The 19,537-nt window shown below is 47.1% G+C and overlaps 7 protein-coding genes across 8 annotated transcripts, besides 4 other annotated features; 4 read left to right on the forward strand and 3 right to left on the reverse strand.

The window, feature by feature from the left end:
* Nucleotides 1-274: 274 nt before the first annotated feature.
* TSTA_077380 (estradiol 17 beta-dehydrogenase, putative) lies at nt 275-1,120 on the forward strand (the record flags this gene model as incomplete). The annotated part of the gene is made up of 2 exons (XM_002341721.1): nt 275-479; nt 519-1,120. The coding sequence occupies 2 exons, from the start codon at nt 275-277 to the stop codon at nt 1,118-1,120; spliced, it is 807 nt and encodes a 268-aa protein (XP_002341762.1).
* A 6-nt stretch (nt 1,121-1,126) lies between these two features.
* Nucleotides 1,127-2,427, reverse strand: TSTA_077390 (DlpA domain protein). Its single transcript, XM_002341722.1, has 5 exons — nt 2,175-2,427; nt 2,042-2,117; nt 1,658-1,974; nt 1,497-1,595; nt 1,127-1,445 (listed from the first exon to the last, which is right to left on the reverse strand). The coding sequence occupies exons 1-5, from the start codon at nt 2,370-2,372 to the stop codon at nt 1,269-1,271; spliced, it is 867 nt and encodes a 288-aa protein (XP_002341763.1). The 5' UTR covers nt 2,373-2,427; the 3' UTR covers nt 1,127-1,268.
* A 333-nt stretch (nt 2,428-2,760) lies between these two features.
* Nucleotides 2,761-3,680, reverse strand: TSTA_077400 (uncharacterized protein). Its single transcript, XM_002341723.1, has 5 exons — nt 3,528-3,680; nt 3,378-3,470; nt 3,324-3,327; nt 3,157-3,251; nt 2,761-3,100 (listed from the first exon to the last, which is right to left on the reverse strand). Exons 1-5 carry the CDS (start codon nt 3,573-3,575, stop codon nt 3,080-3,082), a joined length of 261 nt encoding a protein of 86 aa, XP_002341764.1. The 5' UTR covers nt 3,576-3,680; the 3' UTR covers nt 2,761-3,079.
* Nucleotides 3,681-4,278: 598 nt separating this feature from the next.
* On the forward strand, nt 4,279-7,632 carry TSTA_077410 (histone acetyltransferase, putative; the record flags this gene model as incomplete). The annotated part of the gene is made up of 4 exons (XM_002341724.1): nt 4,279-4,769; nt 4,818-4,897; nt 4,951-4,998; nt 5,054-7,632. 4 exons carry the CDS (start codon nt 4,279-4,281, stop codon nt 7,630-7,632), a joined length of 3,198 nt encoding a protein of 1,065 aa, XP_002341765.1.
* A 1,626-nt stretch (nt 7,633-9,258) lies between these two features.
* Nucleotides 9,259-9,667, reverse strand: TSTA_077420 (uncharacterized protein; the record flags this gene model as incomplete). The annotated part of the gene is made up of 2 exons (XM_002341725.1): nt 9,259-9,538; nt 9,594-9,667. 2 exons carry the CDS (start codon nt 9,665-9,667, stop codon nt 9,259-9,261), a joined length of 354 nt encoding a protein of 117 aa, XP_002341766.1.
* A 1,251-nt stretch (nt 9,668-10,918) lies between these two features.
* Nucleotides 10,919-10,949: a microsatellite.
* A 1,019-nt stretch (nt 10,950-11,968) lies between these two features.
* On the forward strand, nt 11,969-13,835 carry TSTA_077430 (developmental regulator VosA). Of its 2 annotated transcripts, none has more exons than XM_002341726.1 (7): nt 11,969-12,291; nt 12,350-12,419; nt 12,481-12,629; nt 12,744-12,828; nt 12,887-12,933; nt 12,982-13,090; nt 13,155-13,835. In XM_002341726.1, exons 1-7 carry the CDS (start codon nt 12,207-12,209, stop codon nt 13,597-13,599), a joined length of 990 nt encoding a protein of 329 aa, XP_002341767.1. In that variant the 5' UTR covers nt 11,969-12,206; the 3' UTR covers nt 13,600-13,835. The 2 variants fall into 2 exon arrangements, with proteins under 2 accessions (XP_002341767.1, XP_002341768.1); XM_002341727.1 differs by having other exon boundaries at nt 12,494-12,629.
* Nucleotides 12,144-12,163: a microsatellite.
* A 527-nt stretch (nt 13,836-14,362) lies between the features above and the next one.
* Nucleotides 14,363-16,645, forward strand: TSTA_077440 (C6 transcription factor, putative; the record flags this gene model as incomplete). Its single annotated transcript, XM_002341728.1, has 2 exons — nt 14,363-15,352; nt 15,402-16,645. 2 exons carry the CDS (start codon nt 14,363-14,365, stop codon nt 16,434-16,436), a joined length of 2,025 nt encoding a protein of 674 aa, XP_002341769.1. The 3' UTR covers nt 16,437-16,645.
* Nucleotides 14,845-14,890: a sequence feature (GA-rich).
* Nucleotides 16,646-18,948: 2,303 nt separating the features above from the next.
* Nucleotides 18,949-19,002: a microsatellite.
* The last annotated feature ends 535 nt before the right edge of the window (nt 19,003-19,537 follow it).

A 19,537-nucleotide genomic window follows, 5' to 3' on the forward strand; every position in this document is an offset into this window, starting at 1 on the left:
TCTTGACGTATTTATTAGAATGCCGTCTCACTCCACGTGATCCTTGGCCAGCTAGGTCTTACCATACAATACTGGATCATCGCACAGCTTCTTGGTCTTGTGTTGGTTAGTGCCAACCGATATTAATAATTTCGACATTTTGTATTAATAATTACGAGCAAGGTGAATGTAGGCGTGGAGCCCTTAATATTTATACAAGGCGGCCCCTTAGTGAGCCTTCGTACATTCTTATCACAACCTCGCCATTGACTATCCTTCCCCTGAGACAAACACCATGGCATCTGATAAACGCAAAGTCTTGATTACAGGCTGCTCTGATGGTGGCCTTGGTAGTGCTCTAGCCATTGCCTTCCACGAAGCTGGATTCCACGTCATTGCAACGGCGCGCAATGTATCCAAAATGAAGCAACTCGAAGCGCTCGGCATCGAAACCCTAACGCTAGACGTTCTCTCTGACTCCTCTATTGCCGGGTGCGTCAGTAAGGTGACCGAGCTCGACATACTGGTCAATAACGCAGGAGGCGGATACTTTATGCCCATGGCAGATCTTTCTATTGCCGAAGCCAGGAAATGTTTCGATCTAAATGTCTGGTCCTACATTGCCGTCTCGCAGGCCTTCCTTCCTCTGTTGCTAAAGTCAAAGGGAGTCATTGTCAATCAGACTTCTCTCGCATCTGTTATTACTTTCCCTTTTCAAGGTGCATATAATGCGGCCAAGGCTGCAATGGCCGCATTCTCGGATACTATGCGACGCGAGCTAGAGCCTTTTGGTGTCACGGTTGTCGACCTGAAAACCGGCGTGGTCACTTCCAACTTCTTTCAGAATCAGAAAGAGGCAGTACCTACTTCTCTACCTGAGGGTTCCATCTACGAGCCGGCGAAAGAGGAGGTGGAACATGTCCTTCGCGGGAAACTTGTTGAGGGTAAAGGCATGCCTTCCGACAAGTGGGCGAAACAGGTCGTGCAGGAACTGATGAAACCAAAACCGTCGTCTTTGATCTGGAGAGGCACGTATTCATTTATGATACGAATTCTGTCGTCTTTACCACATTCATGGACAAACGGGTTCATTAATAAGGCGGGTGGTCTGGATGTCGTGGAGAAGTGGATAAGAAAATGAATTGTGTTGCCCTTATATGTGGCTTAGGACTGTAAATTATATACATTCGGCTCATAAACAGAGAGGAATCCTCCAGGGCAGCCATCGGCGCTTCAGTATCAACGTTATGCAATTGTTATCTGCTTATATGCCCTCGCCTTACGAGGATTCATAGAACAGTACGATGCTTTTGCATCGCCTCATATACTGACATGCCCTTTTCCACATCTGCCTTGACCTTGTTGTCCTGAGCTATGAGTTTTGGACATAGGTCCAGGACATCATCAAGTAGGTCCTTCGGTATCACCACGACGCCTTCCAGCGGGTCACAAAAGACAATGTCTCCCTGGAGTATAATTAGCATTTGCCAACAACAATTAGTTGGAGATCACCTTACAGTATCAACAGTCACGCCGTTAATATCAACGGGAACATTCCGTAAACCTGCTTTGGCCTCCGCTCCGGTACCTACTGTAGACGTTGCTTTCGACCATACCTACTTCTGTCAGAATACAAGCTCGATCCATGGTGATGGTCAGGGGTATATAGTGTACTCACATGTAACCCCGACGCACTCAATTCAGCCAAATCCCTCACCCTTCCATTAACCACAACAGCCTTGACTCCGATATAAGACATCCTCGCTGCCATAATCCCACCTAGAACAGCACAATACTGTTCTGGCGGCTGATCAAGAACAGCAATAGTGCCGGGCTGATTCCAATCAACCCAATGCTTCCCAGGTGGAAATCCATTCGATTCAGGATCTGAGACTTTTGGAGCAAGGTCCCCTTTCGGGATGAATTTGAAAGTGACTGCTGGGGCAACGATTTTGGGTTTGTTTGCTTGCCGGCCAATGAAGGGTGATGTTGGTGCTTAGATTTTCCTATATTAGTCTCACGTTCTTCGAGTCATGAAGGCATTATTTATGGAAGTACTCACTGATGTCGACCAATTGACCTGCTCGCACTCGACTGCCGACAGGTACTTTTTGTAATTTCACCAGCGCATCTGAAATCTATCTTGACGTGTAAGCAGTAGAGGACTGGTTTATAGGTCGTCCGAAAAAACATACATCACAAGCAGAGAAATCCTCTAAAGCCTTGAGCTTTTGCTCAAGAGACGCAGCAGACGACATGGTGCGTCTAGAAAAATTATGGAGTCCTAGTGGAAATGCTTGCTTTCTGGTATGGGGGTTGAGGGTTACTGTTTTAGGTCGGAGTATGGATGTTACGGAGTGTGTTGACAGATAGGATCTTGTCAAGGAAGTCATCGGAGGCACTCCACCATGAACCTCAATGAGAGCCGCATAATCCTCAAATAGATACTAACGAGAATGTTATATCAAGTCAGAAGATAGAAGGGAAAGTCGAGTTAACCGTCGGCTATACTTGGAATGTCGCCGCATAGCCGGGATCGTCCGTTTGATTTGATTGGAGCATTTTACGTATTGAACAGCAGTCTAAATCCCATCGATACTTCTGTAAAAGGTACGTTTCATTTACATCGTATCTAGGATTAATAATTTGGATCCGTGGTGGGTGGGGTTGAATCATCTGTTTTTTTTGGCTGGACAAGTTTCGTATTGTGACCGTGACATATGAAAGAACTCCGGGAAAGAGCAATATCCCCTTGATTACAGTAGGAAGGGATCAAATACAAAACCACAGAACCATATGCTATCAGCAGAGTATACAGTGGAGGATCAGAGCAACAATGACCGCGTAATTCCCAGTCACGTCAAACGGTGTGAACCTACTTCGTAGGCTTCGCCCTAGTTGCTCTCAATCGAAACGCAGATATTGCCAGCGGTAGACCATTTCTGTTCTCTTCAGAAAGACATCGTTTTAGTTGCAGCCGTTGCTAGGAGTCAGAGTAAATGTACAAAAGGGAGCTGAAGCCACAGTCTAAAGGTAGATTGAAATATGAGTCGTAAACGAAAATGTGGAAACACAACACAACAAAAATAGCCCCTCGCATCTAGTATTGTCTCTTTTCGAGCTATTTGCAATAGTCAGCATCACCTCTTGTTTCCGCCGTAATCAAGATTCAATTACCTTCCATGGGTTGCTGACTTCGAAGCCTGTGGGAGCTTCGGGGTTGGTAGATTGGCCTCTTAGTGTACCTGTTATCCGGAAATCTCGCTCCATCACTGCACATTGAATTAGTCTGAGAATATTTCGAACCGGGATATATGTTCACTATCGGACAGGATCGCACATACTTTGCTATAGAATAGTTAGTATCAGGACTATCTTCAAAAGGTTGAACCGCCTACCTTATCCCACACATCTCTGTTCCATCTTGCCTTCTTGTGATCGTTCGCATAATATTTCGTAAGGCTGAGACCAACACCAGTGACGCAGTACATCTGTGCCTCGAATTAGCCATGTTCTGGACGCTGATGAAAGTGGTCATCGAAGCGTACGCCAATGATGATGCCGTAAGGAATCAAAGCCTCAAATGGGACACCCATCTTGGCGGATCAAACGGTAAGAGCGTTATTCAGTAGCAACCACTGGTATATGTCGAGTTAACAGCGGAATTGCGACTCAATTGATGATAGACAGAGAGTTGTTGCGGAGAAGCTTGTGGTCGGCGCTGGTGGAAGGAAGTAACGCAGCCACAAACGGCTTAGCGCAACCCGGCTGGCTTGGCATTGATAAGTCAGCACAGACAGAGTAACACCGGGGGCACGACAAGGGGATTTCGGCGCATCGCTGCTTTGGAACGAGTACAGATTTCCGATCCTGTGCACCGAGTACTTACAGATTTACGCGTTAAATACGTGTTAAAGCTTTTTAAGTGTATGTTGAGCTCAAAAAATTTCGTCCTTTCCTCCAAAGCGCATACAGAATTCACCCTTTTCGAGCCGCAACAAGCTAACGCCACAGCGATCTACAACAGATCTCGACCACATTTGCGCCCACCAAAGTCGAGCTCAGAGCGAAACTCACGTCTCAAGGATTCGAGCTTCATCTGATTTACTCGCCGGCATTGTCATGCCAATCACCGATGCCTTGCTGGTCTAGCCTCAAGTGACGGCGGCCTCCTCATCATCGAGGAGCCCTACCATTGTTTCAACCGTGCATTTGTTCAGGAGATTGTCCGGGGCTGCGGGTGGTGCAAGTGTTCGACTTCAATTGGCGACCGCATCGCCGTCAAAGGGGACACACAATATGGCCGCAATCATGCCTGCTAGCCACGAGGAGCTGGGGGTCAGCTCACACGCCGACGACCGAGTTGACAGTGACCAGGACGCCGAAGGCGAGGAGGACACAGATCTCTACCAGCTAGATCAGGAATTACAAAGTGCTGTTCAGAAAGCAGATGCTGGAGACGCAGAGGAGGCCACGGCGGAGTCAGATTCTGGAGAGGATAATCAGAGTGAAGAGGACTATGCAGAGCAGGCCAATGATGATGATGCAGTTTCTGAAAATGAGTATGGAATCGAGACACCGCGGAGGCCGCGCCGAGGTCGGAGGAGTGCGGCAGTATCCTCAAAAGCCGATGACGACGAAAGCGACCCAGATGTCGCTTTTGGGAACGGCGATGCACATTCAGACTCGGAAAGCAATGAATCGGACGGAGAAGCGGAGGACTGGGAAGCTGAAAGTAATGGAAAGGATGAGAACGAGGACGCAGACAAGTTGCTTCGTTCGAATTGCATGTGAGTTACTGCGCCCAGATTTTGATGTCTCAATCTGATGATGAAAAGATTTTGCGGACAGGACGAAGACCATGATCCATCGGAGGATTTTGAGGAATATTTGACATGTGCAGTATGCGGCGATCATTGTAAGTTCTTTACACTCCCAGCGCTTAGCTTAGTGCTAAAAACAGTTCTACAGCTCATCGACAATGTGCTCGCGAACAAAGCGCATTCAGCGACAACGAAGGTAAGCCCTAGTCTTTTCATTATACGGCTGTGTATATTCTAATCTTGAATTGTAGATGCGGAACAATGGCGATGCACCACTTGTGTCCAGGATAATCTTCAGCCCGATCCAGTGGAGAACGACGCTGCTTCACGGAGATCAGCTGCTGAGAGCATAGCGCGCAATCTGCAAGCTGCCTCAGCAGATGGCCAGCACTCCGTTTTCAATAATCTTATAGTTGATGACGATCCCATGGATGGAACACGGTCACTGCGAAAAAGAAGAGCCTCATCCGATGACCCGGAAGATCACGTCCCTGTACTGCGAAAACGACAACGACGTACACCTTCCCAAGGCGCAACTGATAGCGCTGACGGCTTGTTGGATACTGATGGCTTGCGAAATCGGCCGCGCAGGAAGCGTAAAGCAGAAAAGGAATTATGCCGTATTGTGGAAAGCGACGTTGGCAAGTGTATCATCGCATTGCACCTCAGCTTTGTGAAGATAGCCAAGATTCTCAATTCGCGACCGCGACCTTTTAAGGCACGACGCCGCAGACAGCCTAAACCGCCTCCTGTTGAAGATGAACCGCTTGCTCATTTTGCCCCTATTACATCCAGTTATACTACCCCTTTCTACTCTTTCCATGATCGCGAGGTTGATGAGCTCAAGTCGAAACCGTACGGAGGGATATTATCAGAAGCCGATGCGGATACCAGTCGAACGTTGCCGACACAAGCTGACCGAGAGAGATTCGAGGCCGCGCGGCGGAGCGCAGAGGAAGATTGGCAGAGAAAACTTATGGAGTCTGAACCTGTTGGGGAAGTCAATCACCGAGCTTCACAGAAAGTCTCAGGACCTCCCAGCAAAATCAAATGGATAAATTTTGGCGGATACGAGATTGAGACATGGTATGCCGCACCGTACCCTGAAGAATATAGTCGCAACAAAGTTCTGTATATCTGTGAATTCTGTCTCAAATACATGAATTCGGATTTTGTTGCATGGCGGCATAAATTGAAATGTCCAGCCAAACATCCTCCGGGCGACGAGATATATCGAGATGGCTCGGTGTCCATCTACGAAGTGGATGGGAGAAAGAATCCAGTCTACTGTCAAAACCTTTGCTTATTAGCAAAGCTGTTTTTGGGCTCCAAGACACTCTACTATGATGTCGAACCTTTTCTCTTTTACGTGATGACCGAGTACGACGAATTGGGATGTCATTTCGTGGGATACTTTAGCAAGGAGAAACGCCCCAGTTCGTCGAACAACGTTTCGTGTATTTTGACCCTTCCTATTCACCAGCGGAAAGGCTACGGTAACCTGCTCATTGACTTTTCGTATCTCTTGACACGCGTTGAGAAAAAGACTGGATCTCCTGAAAAGCCATTGTCGGATATGGGTTTAGTGTCGTATCGAAATTACTGGCGACTTGTTCTGAGCTATCAACTGCGCAACCAAAAAACGCCGGTTAGCATCGCTGAATTGTCTGAGCGTACCGGAATGACTGCGGACGATATTGTTTCTGGACTTGAGGGACTGCGTGCACTTGTCAGAGATCCAGTCACAAAGACGTACGCTCTACGACTGAACTATTCGTATTTCGAAGACTACATCAAGAACTGGGAGATTAAGGGTTACGTGAGACTCAACCCAGATGCACTTGTTTGGACGCCGTACGTCATGGGTCGAAGTAACCAGTCCCATTACGACCGTGCACAACTACATACTGTCGCACCTCGAGACGATCCGAACGAAGACGACGAAGAAGGCGCAGATGAAGACGGCGAACTTGGTCTCGGTGCCAGAAGAGTAAACGGGGACTCCACCACGAAACCAGACGGTGTAGCAGCCTATGCACCAGCCGGGCCCCCTTCAACGACAACAATTTCTTCATTCGGTGAAAACCATGCCGTGGCATCGCAAACGAATGGTGAGCAACAAGAAGAGACCGAAAAATCGAAATCGAAATCACCCGATCCAGCAGCTGGTATACCACCGACTCGATTCGAGATTTATCCTCCTGTGCAACCACCAGTCTTCAAACGGCGACCGGGGAGACCCTGGGGCAGCAAGACGAAATACAACAGCTCGTACATGTCGACACCGCGCGGCGCACGCGCTACGCCACGACGCACGTCCACATCCATGTTTGGAATTGGATCGCCTGCCTCCACTAACATCGCTACTTCAGCGCGACGGGGACGGAGCGGGTTAGTATCGGAAATCGTCTCTGGGCCGGATAGTCCTTCTGTCGGCGTCGATATAAATGGTACAGATAATCAGGATCATACCGAGGACCAATCTGCAAATCACGAAGAAGAAGGCGAACAAAACGCAGAATTGGTAAACGGCATAAACGGGCCAGAAGATGACGCGACTGCAGACACTGATGCCCAAGACAACGATCAACCCATGACAAACGGCTCTGCAGCAACAGCAGTCATTGATTCGAACGATAACACAGCCGCAACAAATAGCGCAGATAATCTCACACCCCGACGAACCCGACGATCAATCGCAAAAGGCGAGAAGAAGATCACAAGAACGACACCTGTCAAATCTGTTGCTACTGTTACAACAACCAATGGAAACAGCGATAGTGATATTGATGCCGACGGCGAGATTGATGAGGATGTGCAAATGGCATGAAACTTTACTATTGCTTAGCGTCGATTTCATTCTTAAGTCAATCCATTTTTTTAATTCTCCTTATACACTGTACTATTCTCGCTATTATTGCTGCTCTACTCATTGGGATAAGAGGAGAGGTATTTTACGATGAAGCACAAGAGGTGTTTTGGTCTTTGGTTTTTGGTTCTGGGCGGAGTTTCGGCATACTTCTTCACTTTATAACTATATCGTTATGGACTACCTAGAAGCATGAATTAAACATCCATCCATCATCCGTCAATAGATAGTTTTTCACGTCATGCTCCCACCTTCCCAAATAGTACAGCTACTTAACTCCCCAGCCTAGATGACTCAAACCCATGGATCAAACCATATAAACATCAACTTACCCAAGCTACGTACCTAGGTACTCCCCTTCTGGTTGACAGCGGGTTGAGGGGCTAATAAGCTATATACCTAGGTACCATGTTCCCCCAGATGCGTGGGATGTTACCTTAAATTGGGTACATCCATGGGTAGCTGGACTAGAGTTCCTAGGTACGTTTTTAGGGTTAGTTTATAGGCGTAACACGAGTTCCATGGTCTTGGGTAGCGCTATTATTTACATTGGGTTGTGGGTACGGTTCTGTGTATAATTTAAGACATTTTATATCCATGGATGATTTATTGCGTTTATTTATTAGTTGTCTATGATGTTATTCTTATGTTTTTGAATTGTCGATTACGTATGCTAGCATAGTTGACTCGTTCTTTTTCTCTTGTTCTTCGGTTCTTCGGTTCTTCGCATTTTTGCCCCCTTTTTTTTTTCTCTTTTTTTTTCCAAATCGGAGCGCAAGTGAGTGCGTTGTCATCCGAAGTGCCGAATGACAGGTAAGATCGCAAACATGAGTCAATCCAGTCGGAGTCAACTCGGCCGGATGCAACGAATATTCGGCGCCGTTATGGTGATAAAATAGGTAGTAGGGTCCTGCATATTCGAGTTGTAGCATCTGCAACTGTGAGTACTCACCTGCTTGCGACGGGCAATTGAACGACCAGACCTATCCACCGCATGACGTTGTCGTCCTGGCTGTTGGATAGGAAAAGGTATAATAGAGCTATCAGTGGAAGAGCGCATATCCTATGTTACAGTCATCGGCTGATAGAAAAAAGACAACTGACTTTCTCCCGATGCCAAACTGTGCGACCCACCTGAAATACCTGACTGATTTTGCTTTCGCCTATAGCTCAATGCACACACTGACAGCGTCTCTAGCATGCCTGCTCAAGGAACATGTAGTAGCTTCTTCAGGCGGCAAATGCAGAGACGGCTGCTTAGCAACATGAGTTACATGACAGGTCAAATCTTTTTCCACTGTATGTATAGCGGCAGCCCGCAGAACCTGGCACCGAAGTAGTTAGACCACCGCTCATTCATGCAGAAGCTGACAGTTGTGCCAATATGCTTCACACGGAAGTAAGCCCCAGGCCAGTCAACAAGCTCGTCGCGCCACGGCCGAAACCTCATGTCGTTCCCTCTATACGTCCATTCATTCATTCGTTCCTTCAGGCAGTTTAGTCCAGTAAACTGGCGGCTGTACTAGTCGGTTGTAAGAGCGGCCACTTATGCAGCTAATAGAGTAGTTCGTGATATAGCGGCGTAGTTTAATGTTTAGTGTCGATACGGCGATACAACAATACGGCGTTGGGTACGGTAAGCGTAGGGGTGCTGTCAATTGGCATAAGCAAGGCGCGTTCGAGCCATTTTCTCTCCGAGTAACCGATGAATGCGCTACCATCGAGTTGGAAGGCAAAAGCTAGTCTTCGTTCCGTATACCGCTCGGCAATGGAAGCCGCAAAAGCTAGGATACCCGCTGTCGAAAAGCTGTCAAGCGCGCACAGGTCTCGGAAAGCCGTTGCGAATATGTTGTGCGTCCAAACCGAACTGCGACCATCGTGTTACTGTATCTGGATAGGTAACAATGTGATGCATCTGTTACTTTCCGAATGTTGCACGACCTCCACCTTTCAACTTGACACCGATGACACAGACGTCGAGTCTAGAGCGATTCATTGTGTAGCGTACGAGATTCTTCAAGTGTATATCCATTTGGAAGCGTTTTTTCTTGATCGTGTCGGTAGCTAGGCATGAAGTACTGCGATAGGAGGCAAGTTGACAAACTTGTCAATTCTTTGGCGCCACCTCGAATGGGCCGTACAGCACGTAGGTACTCGTGCATGCCGAGCATGCGTCCGTTGTGGCCAACGGGAAAAAGCCCGAGGTACCAAGCTGCTTATCGTTCTCCTCAAGCTCCTGCCTTGTGTTGTCAAAATAGTCCACTCTGGAGCATATCGGAGCCATCGTGACAGTCAGGCTTATGCCCTGGGTAAACGAGCGGCCGTCGATCAAAGGATCGTTCCTTGTCGGGTGATTGGTAGGAGTAGAAAGATCAAGCAAGGCGAGCGCTGCCTCGTGAAAAGAAATGGATGTGCTGATGATGGAGTTGAAGAGCGGTGTCATGCCATGATCAAGCCGCTTCCAGGGGAGGGAGCGTCCGCGCAAAGAGGAAGGAACAAAGCCAGTCACCTGACTTGAGGCAAAGTACCTCAGTACGTACGTACAACGACAATAGAGCGGTTGCCATCACTTCGTCTGCTGCTCTCGAGAGGATTAGTCGGCCTCAGTCTCCAGGAGAAGCTCGAGGTTATAAAGCATCGCCATACTCTGGTACACTAGCCTGCGCTACGGAAATTAGCTTGCAAAGTACCATAGACCGCACAAACGCATTCACTACATTACTAAAATATCGGATTTCCTTTCTCGCCGTGCACCGCATCTACAGACTGCAACAGGAATCGATCAGGCTCGACTGTGGTTGTTGATAGAACGATATAGTAACATGGTAATTAACGAATGTAATTAACGAGTGTAATTAATGAATGTATTACTGTGAGAAAAATACGCGTAATCTAATAGAGTTGTATTGACTAGAACCGGGGAATCAGGGATGGAATGCTAGTACGCTTAAGGCCGATCTCTAAGATTGCCCTTGCATACCGCTTGCATATGACTACGGCTGCCGGCTGAGGGCGTATTTGGCTGCTGATTGGCCAGCAGACGTGATTGTAAATCTGCATAGTGGATCCCGCTTGGCCAGATTGGGAATGGCTCATGCAGAAAACTTCCTACTTTTTCCTCGTTTGAACGCTAAATTGTGCCGCTAGTCTTGTTCCGGCATGACTGTATTTTACATTCTCCAAAAACTGGCAAAAGCTGTACAAATTTTCCTCTATTACAGAATTCGAGTCTAGACATTGCTAGATCTCATCATCATCATCATCATCATCATCATCATGAACAATATACCAGGATGCAGGATGTTGAAGGAGTCCAGCAGTCATGCCTACAAAGCTCCCTTGGACTTCCGACCACTTCTGTCATCTGCGGATCATTATCCACCGCACGCAGAGCCATGGTTCGCGCAGGTGTGGAAAAGAGAGAGAAATTTGGTTGTCATAAACGGTCAGCCTGCATCATACACGATATCCACCCCGAAAATTAGCAGAAACGACCTAGACCTTTTTCTTTCCTGTCATTTGCATTTACCAGCGGCCAATCGCCGAGCTTTGATCATGTCATCATCATCGACTCCGTAAGCCTATCGGAGGGCTCTTTCGGCTTTCTTTATTCTGTCGAGGTTATCGATAATGGCTGGCCATGGTGGGGTTGCTTCATCTTCCACTGTGTTCTTTTCTTATCTTATTATTTTCATCGACTTTTCTTTAACCCAAAAAGACTTCAAAACTCAGCTTTTGGAATCATGGTCCGTACTCTTATATAAGATTGTGACTCCCATGGGGAGGGCGTGGAAATGACTTGACTATGAAACTTTTGGTACGATAATACCAGTTGCGTATGGGGCGTATTGTGTTAGACGCATCCGTCTACTGTATTCGCCATTGAGTCGATAGACCGAAATGGACTTGCAGCGTATCGAAATACAGAATATACGGAGCATACAGAGTAAAGACTGCGTTATTGTGGTAAAACAGATACAGAGTACGCAGTGTGCCCTAAAAGCGGAGGTATTAGTACCAAAGTATACTTGCGCTCTGCATGCAAGCGGCAAGCACCACCCCTCCCTCGTCCCAAAAGACAGGGTGCTAGTTGCACTCTTTCCATTAAATCACCACCGCCTTCCCCATCCATCATTATCGCCATCATCCATTCTCTCCATCCTTTTAACCTCCCATCCAGACCATACCATACCTCTTCTACAGCTGGTACTGTTGCCTTGTACCTCACTTGTACCTTCTTACTTACGTATTATACTTATCGTCCAAACTTTGCCCATCTTCCTTTAAAAATTTCCCTAGGGCGCGGCAAAAGGTCCGCGAGCTTGTCGTCCTGTGTCGAGAAAAATTTCCCTATGCCTCGCTCCGATTCCCAGAGGTTGGTCTACTGACATCGCCCGTGTTTCTCTCCGAAGCTGCTTTCCTGGAGCACCCTCTTGTTTTCTTCCCTTTTCCAGAAATTCCCTAGCCCCGTTCAACAACAACAACAACAACACCACAAGCTTGGTTGAGATTGAGACCGTTTCCAGCAACTGACCATGCTCTCCAATACTAGCCCTGACTTCGAGTTGATTGTCCGCCAACAACCGGAGCAAGCACGGGTGGCCGGGGGCAAGGAGAAAGGTATGGTTCCAAGGAAGAATCGTCTGGTCGAGCTTATTAACTCGTTCTCCCCCCGCAGAGCGCAAGCCAGTTGATCCGCCGCCTGTCATTCAGCTCAAGGTCTCGCCGGAGAACAGCTATCTTGCCCAGTAAGTCGCTGTCGAGAAGCGAGCTGGCCAAGTGGCAGAGGATGACGCTGACGTTCGGCAGGCACTACCTTCAGAGTCCCTACTATTTCATGTGTTGTAGCTTATACCACGCCACCGAAGACCATCCTGTTCATTCCAGCCAGCCTTCTACTGCTTTGGCCGGCACTCTCGTCTCTTCATTGCATCGTTTGAAAGACACAGACAATACTGGTAAGTGACTCTGTCTACCTTTCGAAGTCTCCTATGAGTCGGACCCCTTCCCCCCCCTCTCTCCTCCCGCTTGACTCAGAACACGCACCGCTGATTGTGATTTGCTCGAGGCAGATGGGGGATTTTTTGTTTTCGGAGACTTGTCCATCAAGGTTGAAGGTGAATTTCGACTGCAGTTCAGTCTTTTTGAGATGCAAAAGTAGGTCTTCTTGCGAAACCCTTTGGATTCTGGCCTGGACTCATCGTTGTGTGCTTAGGGACAATGTTGTAGCGTTGAAATCGATTGTTTCCAATTCATTTCCAGGTGAGTAAGTTGTAAAGTCAGGCAGTGCTTCGCTAACCGGAGCCACAGTCTTATCGCCAAAGAATTTCCCTGGAATGAGGGAGTCCACTCAGCTTTCGAGATCGTTTGCCGATCAAGGGGTGAAGTTAAGGATCCGCAAGGAAGCCCGAAACGCACAGTGAGTCAACCAACTAGTTCGAGAAATCGGCGGAGGGAGAGACGGTTGGCTGATGGGGTGACAGGAAACGCGGAGGCGCAAACAGACATGAAGAATTTGCTCCAAGTCTACCTCGCTCACCTGATCGCGCGCAAATGCCGCAAATAGTCAGCAGTGGCTTTCCAGGATACCCTCAACATAGCTATTATCCTACGACGCCAGCGCCAAAGCGTATGCGGACGTCGATGGAGATGGATTCAAGAGCCGTGTTTGAACCCGATGCGCGTTTTGCGCCTACTTATCAGCCCGCGACAATGTACTCGAATCAGCCAGGGGCATACCAAAACCCAATAGGTTTTCCATACACCGGACAAGCACCGCAACATGTAACCATGCCAGAGTACGGCGTTCGACAGCCGCAACCACTCGCGAGTACGGCCTCGTCATACCCTACCTCGGAAGATCCGATGCTGGCCATGAGATCTTTCAACAATACGGGGTATATCAACTCACAGAGATATCCTGCCTAGATGCAGAGAGCATTGAAAACGAAATACAGTGTATTCTATAGTTATGTCCTACGAAGAGAGCATGGTGGCGTCTACCATTCTTTTTGCTTGGAGTTCCGGTCATTATCCTTATCTGATTAGAGCACATGGGAGGAAATTGTGGTTGTATGCACCTACTACTTGGTAGAGTGCATGTTATCGATGTTCTAGTTTATCAAAGTTATATCCAAGATCTAGAAATATTATTCCTCACGGACATTGAGCATTCTACCGTAAACACGAACTCCGAGAGATCTCAGACTATCTCAACCTTTGTCCACGAGATGAATACGGTACTAGTAGTCTCAATTAGGTCTGTCCAGAGGAGGCTCAAAACACAAGAGCAGTTAGGGTTAAATCCTTAAAGCCTCTGATATAGGCTTAAATTACTCACTAATTTTAGTGCATGGAAGCTAAGCCGATACTTAACTATATCGGGCACTTAGGGCTGTTGGACGGCCACTTATTGCGCTAAGTACTGTCCTTGGATGTTGGCGCTAGTCTTTCCTTTTGTTTTATTTTTGCTTTTTTAACAACGTCACCTTTGGGTACATTTCATGTTGTATTTGGTGTATCCCGGTATACTGTCATGGACTGACAGCCGTCTTCTTCTATAGCTATGCTGATTTCTTGTGCTATGACTCTTGATGTTGCTGTATGCGGAATCAGGTGACACGATGATCTATATCTACAACCATATAAACCAGCCACACTCAATCCTCCACATCGCCTATCAGAAAAGAATATGGCCTCGTCATCTTCCACCCCCAATACCCATCATACACCAAACATCTCCCTCCCAACACTCAGCTGCGAATTCTGCCGCCGCCGCAAAATCAAATGCGACAAACTGGACCCATGCACGAACTGTCAAAGGGCTGGCGTCAAATGCGAGTCTATTCGACGCAAACGGTTACCTAGAGGTCGACATATTACCAAATCAACTGCTAGTAGTAGGAGGAGGAGGAGTAGTAGTAGTCGCGATGCATTGAGGGAGAAGATTGATAGACTTGAGGCGCTTGTTAATGTTGCGCTGAGTGAATCTGCGGGGAAGGATGGTTCTGGTTCTTCGCCGGCGATGAGAGGGAGTGCCGTGATGGATAAGGAGATTTCTAGTGATCCTTTACAGGGTGCTAATGGGTTCAGGCCTAAACCGATGGTGTCGCAGTTCTGGGCTAATGTGATTAATGAGATTCGAGAGTCTCGGGGATTAGCGAGTGAGGATACGGAAGATGATGAGGAGGAGGAGGATGATGAGGATGAGGATGAGGAGCATTCCGAGCAGCAGCAGGAAAGAGCGCATTTGCGCCCGGAAAGGCATCGAACTTATTCGCCGTTTATGGGGTTGTCGTTAGCACGATTGGGACATGCCCTGCCGCATTCATTATTGATGCGACCATCTCCAGCTGTCACAACTACGCTGTGTGATATTTATCTGGACCAATTCGACCGTATTATTAAGATATTGCATCGGCCTTCGTTGAAACGACACTTTTCTGACGGAATCCCATATTCAATCTCAAAGAGTTCTCGTGAAGCTGAGAATGCGCTTGATATGGCTGTCTTTTATGCAGCGGTTACAAGTATGACGGATCGTCAATGTCGAGATTTATTCCAATGCGGTCGAATAGACGTTTTACCAGAGTATCAAACGGCGTGTGAGATGGCGCTGGAGAGGGTTGATTTGATGCGGACTACTGATATGATGGTTCTTCAGGCTTTTGTTATTTACCTGGTGAGCTCGTCAAAATGTGTTTGAATTGCGCCGTTACTGACATGTATAGGCCGCTACTCGTACTCATGATAAGACCCGCGCTGTCTGGACATTACTAGCAACAGCAGTTCGGGTCGCTCAAGCGCTCAACCTGCACGTCGAATCCCTGGGCCCATCAGAAACATTCTTCAACCAACAGATGCGGAAACGACTCTGGTTCACAATGTGTCTACTAGACGTACAAACATGTTTTGATCCTGACTCGCAGCCCCTGATTCCCATAGAAATGACACAATTCACCCTCCCACGGAATGTGAATGACTCGGATTTCAACGTCTCGTTTACAGGCGCTGGTCTTCCCGAACGTGACGATGTGACAGATTTAACTTTCGCGCTCATAACCTACAATCTGCAAGCATGTACACGACGACTATATTATATCCCTCGCGGCGAGTACGCCGCTCGTGAAGAGGTCCTGAACCACTTCAAGGATAAAGTCTTACCACTTACCCGACACTGCAATCCAGACGAGAGCAATTACTCCTGGCTCATTTACTGGTCATCTCAAAACCTGGTCTCATCTACACAGCTGATCTTCAGACGAGCTACTCAAACAAGTACTTCGCCTCAGTCCACCTGTTTACTTGAACACTGTCTCAAAAATCTGGAAAATATCCCTCGTATACATGGCGATGTTCGTGGGGAAGGGTTTAGGTGGTATATTAGCCCTCAATGGCCATTGATCCTTCTTGCTATTAAGGAATGTTTCGTGACCACTGACGTGACACTCCTGAAACGTGCGTGGCCGTTGATGGAAGACGTCGTGGGCCATTATCGGAATAAGCAAACGGATCCCGGTACGAGGTCCAAGAAGGCTATGTTGAAGAAATTGATGAAGAGGGCGAGGAGGAGAGTTGATGCGCTTATTCAGTCTGCTGATGCCGTTGCTGCAGAGGAGGTTACGGAAAATATGGAGGGAGTTGTGGAGGAGCAACAGCAGCAGCAGATGGATTTGTTTATGAATGTTTCGTGGGATGATTTATTGGACGATTTTCAGTCGATTACAGAGTTTCCGTATGGGGATTTGATTGATTGGACTGTTTGATTAAGATAAAAGCTGGGATTTTACTATTTACATGAAAATATCACCTTACCTATGTTCGTGAAGTAGTAGCATTCTGCTTTAGGGCTGATGCTACTCTCTATGATGCGATGGAGAGGAGTTCGGAATGTGGGTGAGCATGGATAGCCATTCTTCCACCAGCTGGGACCAACTATGTTTGTCAGATGATAGCGAAGTGTCTTGCTTTCAACTTAGGGTTTGTCTGTTCTAACTTTCCATCCGTTTGTAGGTGGCGAGTGGTATAATACATATAGCAACCCTCTTAAACATTGCCCTTCATAATCCAGACACGAACCTGTCTAATATAATGTGACACAAAGCATTCCAGTCAGTATGAAAAATCTTCGAAATAAGAGTTCGCTTCCATCTTTCAGTGCTCCAGTGGTTTGTCCTGGTATGGATATTTTCAATCTCTCTGAGAGAGATGCTGGTTCTTGGCGCGAAAATCTTCTCCTTTAATGATTGAATACACGGTGCCCTCCAGGCTTGCCCCTTGAAGGACTGAGCAGGTGAACGGCCATATTGCTGCTGCTACTGTTGGGATGGAATAAGTAGTCGTCTGGAGTCCAATCGACGACGATGATATGACCCGATCCATCTTGGTCACAGCATAGGAAGGCGCCACAAGGGCAGACGGCTTCTGAGAATGTCTTAGGGTTATTGATTGGAAATTGGACAGACTTATGTTATTTTTGTGACGTGGTATCCTCGTTGATAGGAGCACATACAAGAGCAATCAGCATTTCATTATTGGAATATTCAGGTAACCTGTCCCCACCAGGCGCCAGGCACAGACGATTTTAACTCTATATCGTGCAGCAATTAGATCTATCGATCCACGTATTGGACCACGTTGGAGCGGTAGCGACAGATTACTTGTATCCCATGAAATTGAAGAGATGAAGTGTGTACTGGCCACTACTTATGATTTCTTCGGTGCTTCCGAGGATTCGCGTTTAATGTACCGTTTACAGACGGCCAGCCTGTAGAATACCGTCTTCAGAAATGCACATCGTCGACTGTATTCAGAGAGAACTCGTACTGGAGAATTCATACCCCGAGGCCAGCAGAGGGTCGTGGAGGTATATGTGATGGTCAGACCAGATACTGCATAAACAAGATAGATACCAAATTCAGGGAACGGTATTGGGATTATTGGTACCGTCCCTCTTATCCAGACTCCGAACGGAATCAACATCCTCCGGACTGTCTCGGTCTATATATCTAGGATCTGAAACGGCTTGGTTACCTTGGGTTTCAAGACAGATACCTAAGCGATCCAAGCTTGGGCCATTTGAGGAACTTTAGCAACGATTTCTTTATTTCGCCTCATATTCCATCCCAATGGCAGGATGTATTCGTGCGAGAGATGTTCGAATTTTTGGGACAACAGTCGTGCCCACTTTCAAAGGACATAGAACATAAGCTAAAAATGATTGTAGCTACAGGGCTCTTAAGACTAATACGTCAGCGAAGAGAGAAACGGCATGTCGCATGTCAACGCAGCTCAGAAGCAAAGTAAATGATATTGAGACTTACTAACTAGACCAAAAGCTGCGCTGATACGTAGCAATGACGGTCACGTGGAGGGCGGCGATGTTCTGAGATAGTTGGCGGTTCGGAATTCTACTACGTAGACGGGAAAGAAAAATTGCTTAAAAAACCTGAGCTACCAACTCCCCCGCGTCTTCGCAATTAAGAACAATGCAAAGATCATCCTCCTGCTGGTCATGAAGCGGGAGCGGGAGCCGCGACAATAACAGAGGACGGATGTGTTCAACGGTCCTGGGAGTAAGATATAGAGACGTGGGAGATTAAGTTGGAATACTACAAGACAAGAAGGGAATTGTATGAGGAACAGTGGAACAGGGTCTGTGAGTTGAGCCTCTGGTTCGAGCAGACGTTGCTTTGAAGCACCGCCGTTGGATTAGGCCTGAAATTCTCAAGGTTCCACAGATGTACGCAGCGTTGAGGGAGAGGTTTGAATATCCGTATACGGGATCATGATTGGAGTTATTTAAATGCCGAAGAAAGAACACTTGCTGTGACCTTGGGGTGATCTGGCTCAAATTTGTTGTTACTCGTACCAGCCCCTGAAGGCCAGAGTAACGAAGAATCCCTTCGGAAGTGAAGACACTTCACTTTCATTGCCATTGATATTTTTTTCGCCCTGAATCGTTTAAACCAGGAACCCCGGATCAAATATCCACATGAAAATGGTAAAAATAGCTCAGAAATCGGAGATTTGCTTTTAGGCATTGTAGTTGAACGTGGTCCTGAGGAAATTTAGGGTTACCTGAGAAAGTGCCTTGTCCTGGGTAGTCACTTGATTTTATACATATAATGAACATTTTCTATGAATACTGTCTGCAAATAGGTCTGTCATAGTTTTTGTTATCTACTGTTGTGTGGCCAACAAGCTGCATGCTTAGTGCGATACAGCTGGCAGTAGTGATCGTTGTATTTCCAGTCTTTGATAGTTAATTCTTAATAACTCACTTGCTAGCTTGCTTACTAGCTTATTTACTAGCTGCTTATTAGCTTATTTAGAAGTTCTGATTGTGCCAATACAACGCTATGATTTGCTCTTAAAGTCGTTATATGTGATGATCCCGCGTCATGCTGGTCGATACGACGTTGAAGAATCCTTACAATGTTTCATTATGGTATACTTCTGTAATTATTAACTACACGGCCGTTTTCCGTGAATCATCTTTCTTCTCATCAACAGTGCCTATGTAACAACCTTGACTTCGCTATTCGACCCTTCTCACACCCTGGTTAGGGTTCATGTTCTTCAAAAATGACCAAGGGAGCAGAATCGTACAACCCGCTGAGTCAAACAGATGACGAGAACCCACCGGATATACACGAGGATGAACCTTCTGGTAGAGAGTCGACGTATAGCATCCTAGCAAAACGACAATCTCTTTTTTTGTACACTATCACGATCCTGTTGATATTCTCCAATATCTTCTGGAGCAGTGTCTTCCTTTCCGGGAACAGAGGAGCTTGCACATTTCATGAAGGAGATCACCACGACGAAGCACCACCGAACTACGCAATTACCCCCAACCTTCCCA

Source organism: Talaromyces stipitatus, genomic scaffold (genome assembly GCF_000003125.1).
Source record: "Talaromyces stipitatus ATCC 10500 scf_1105507295523 genomic scaffold, whole genome shotgun sequence".
In the NCBI taxonomy this organism is placed as follows: domain Eukaryota; kingdom Fungi; phylum Ascomycota; class Eurotiomycetes; order Eurotiales; family Trichocomaceae; genus Talaromyces; species Talaromyces stipitatus.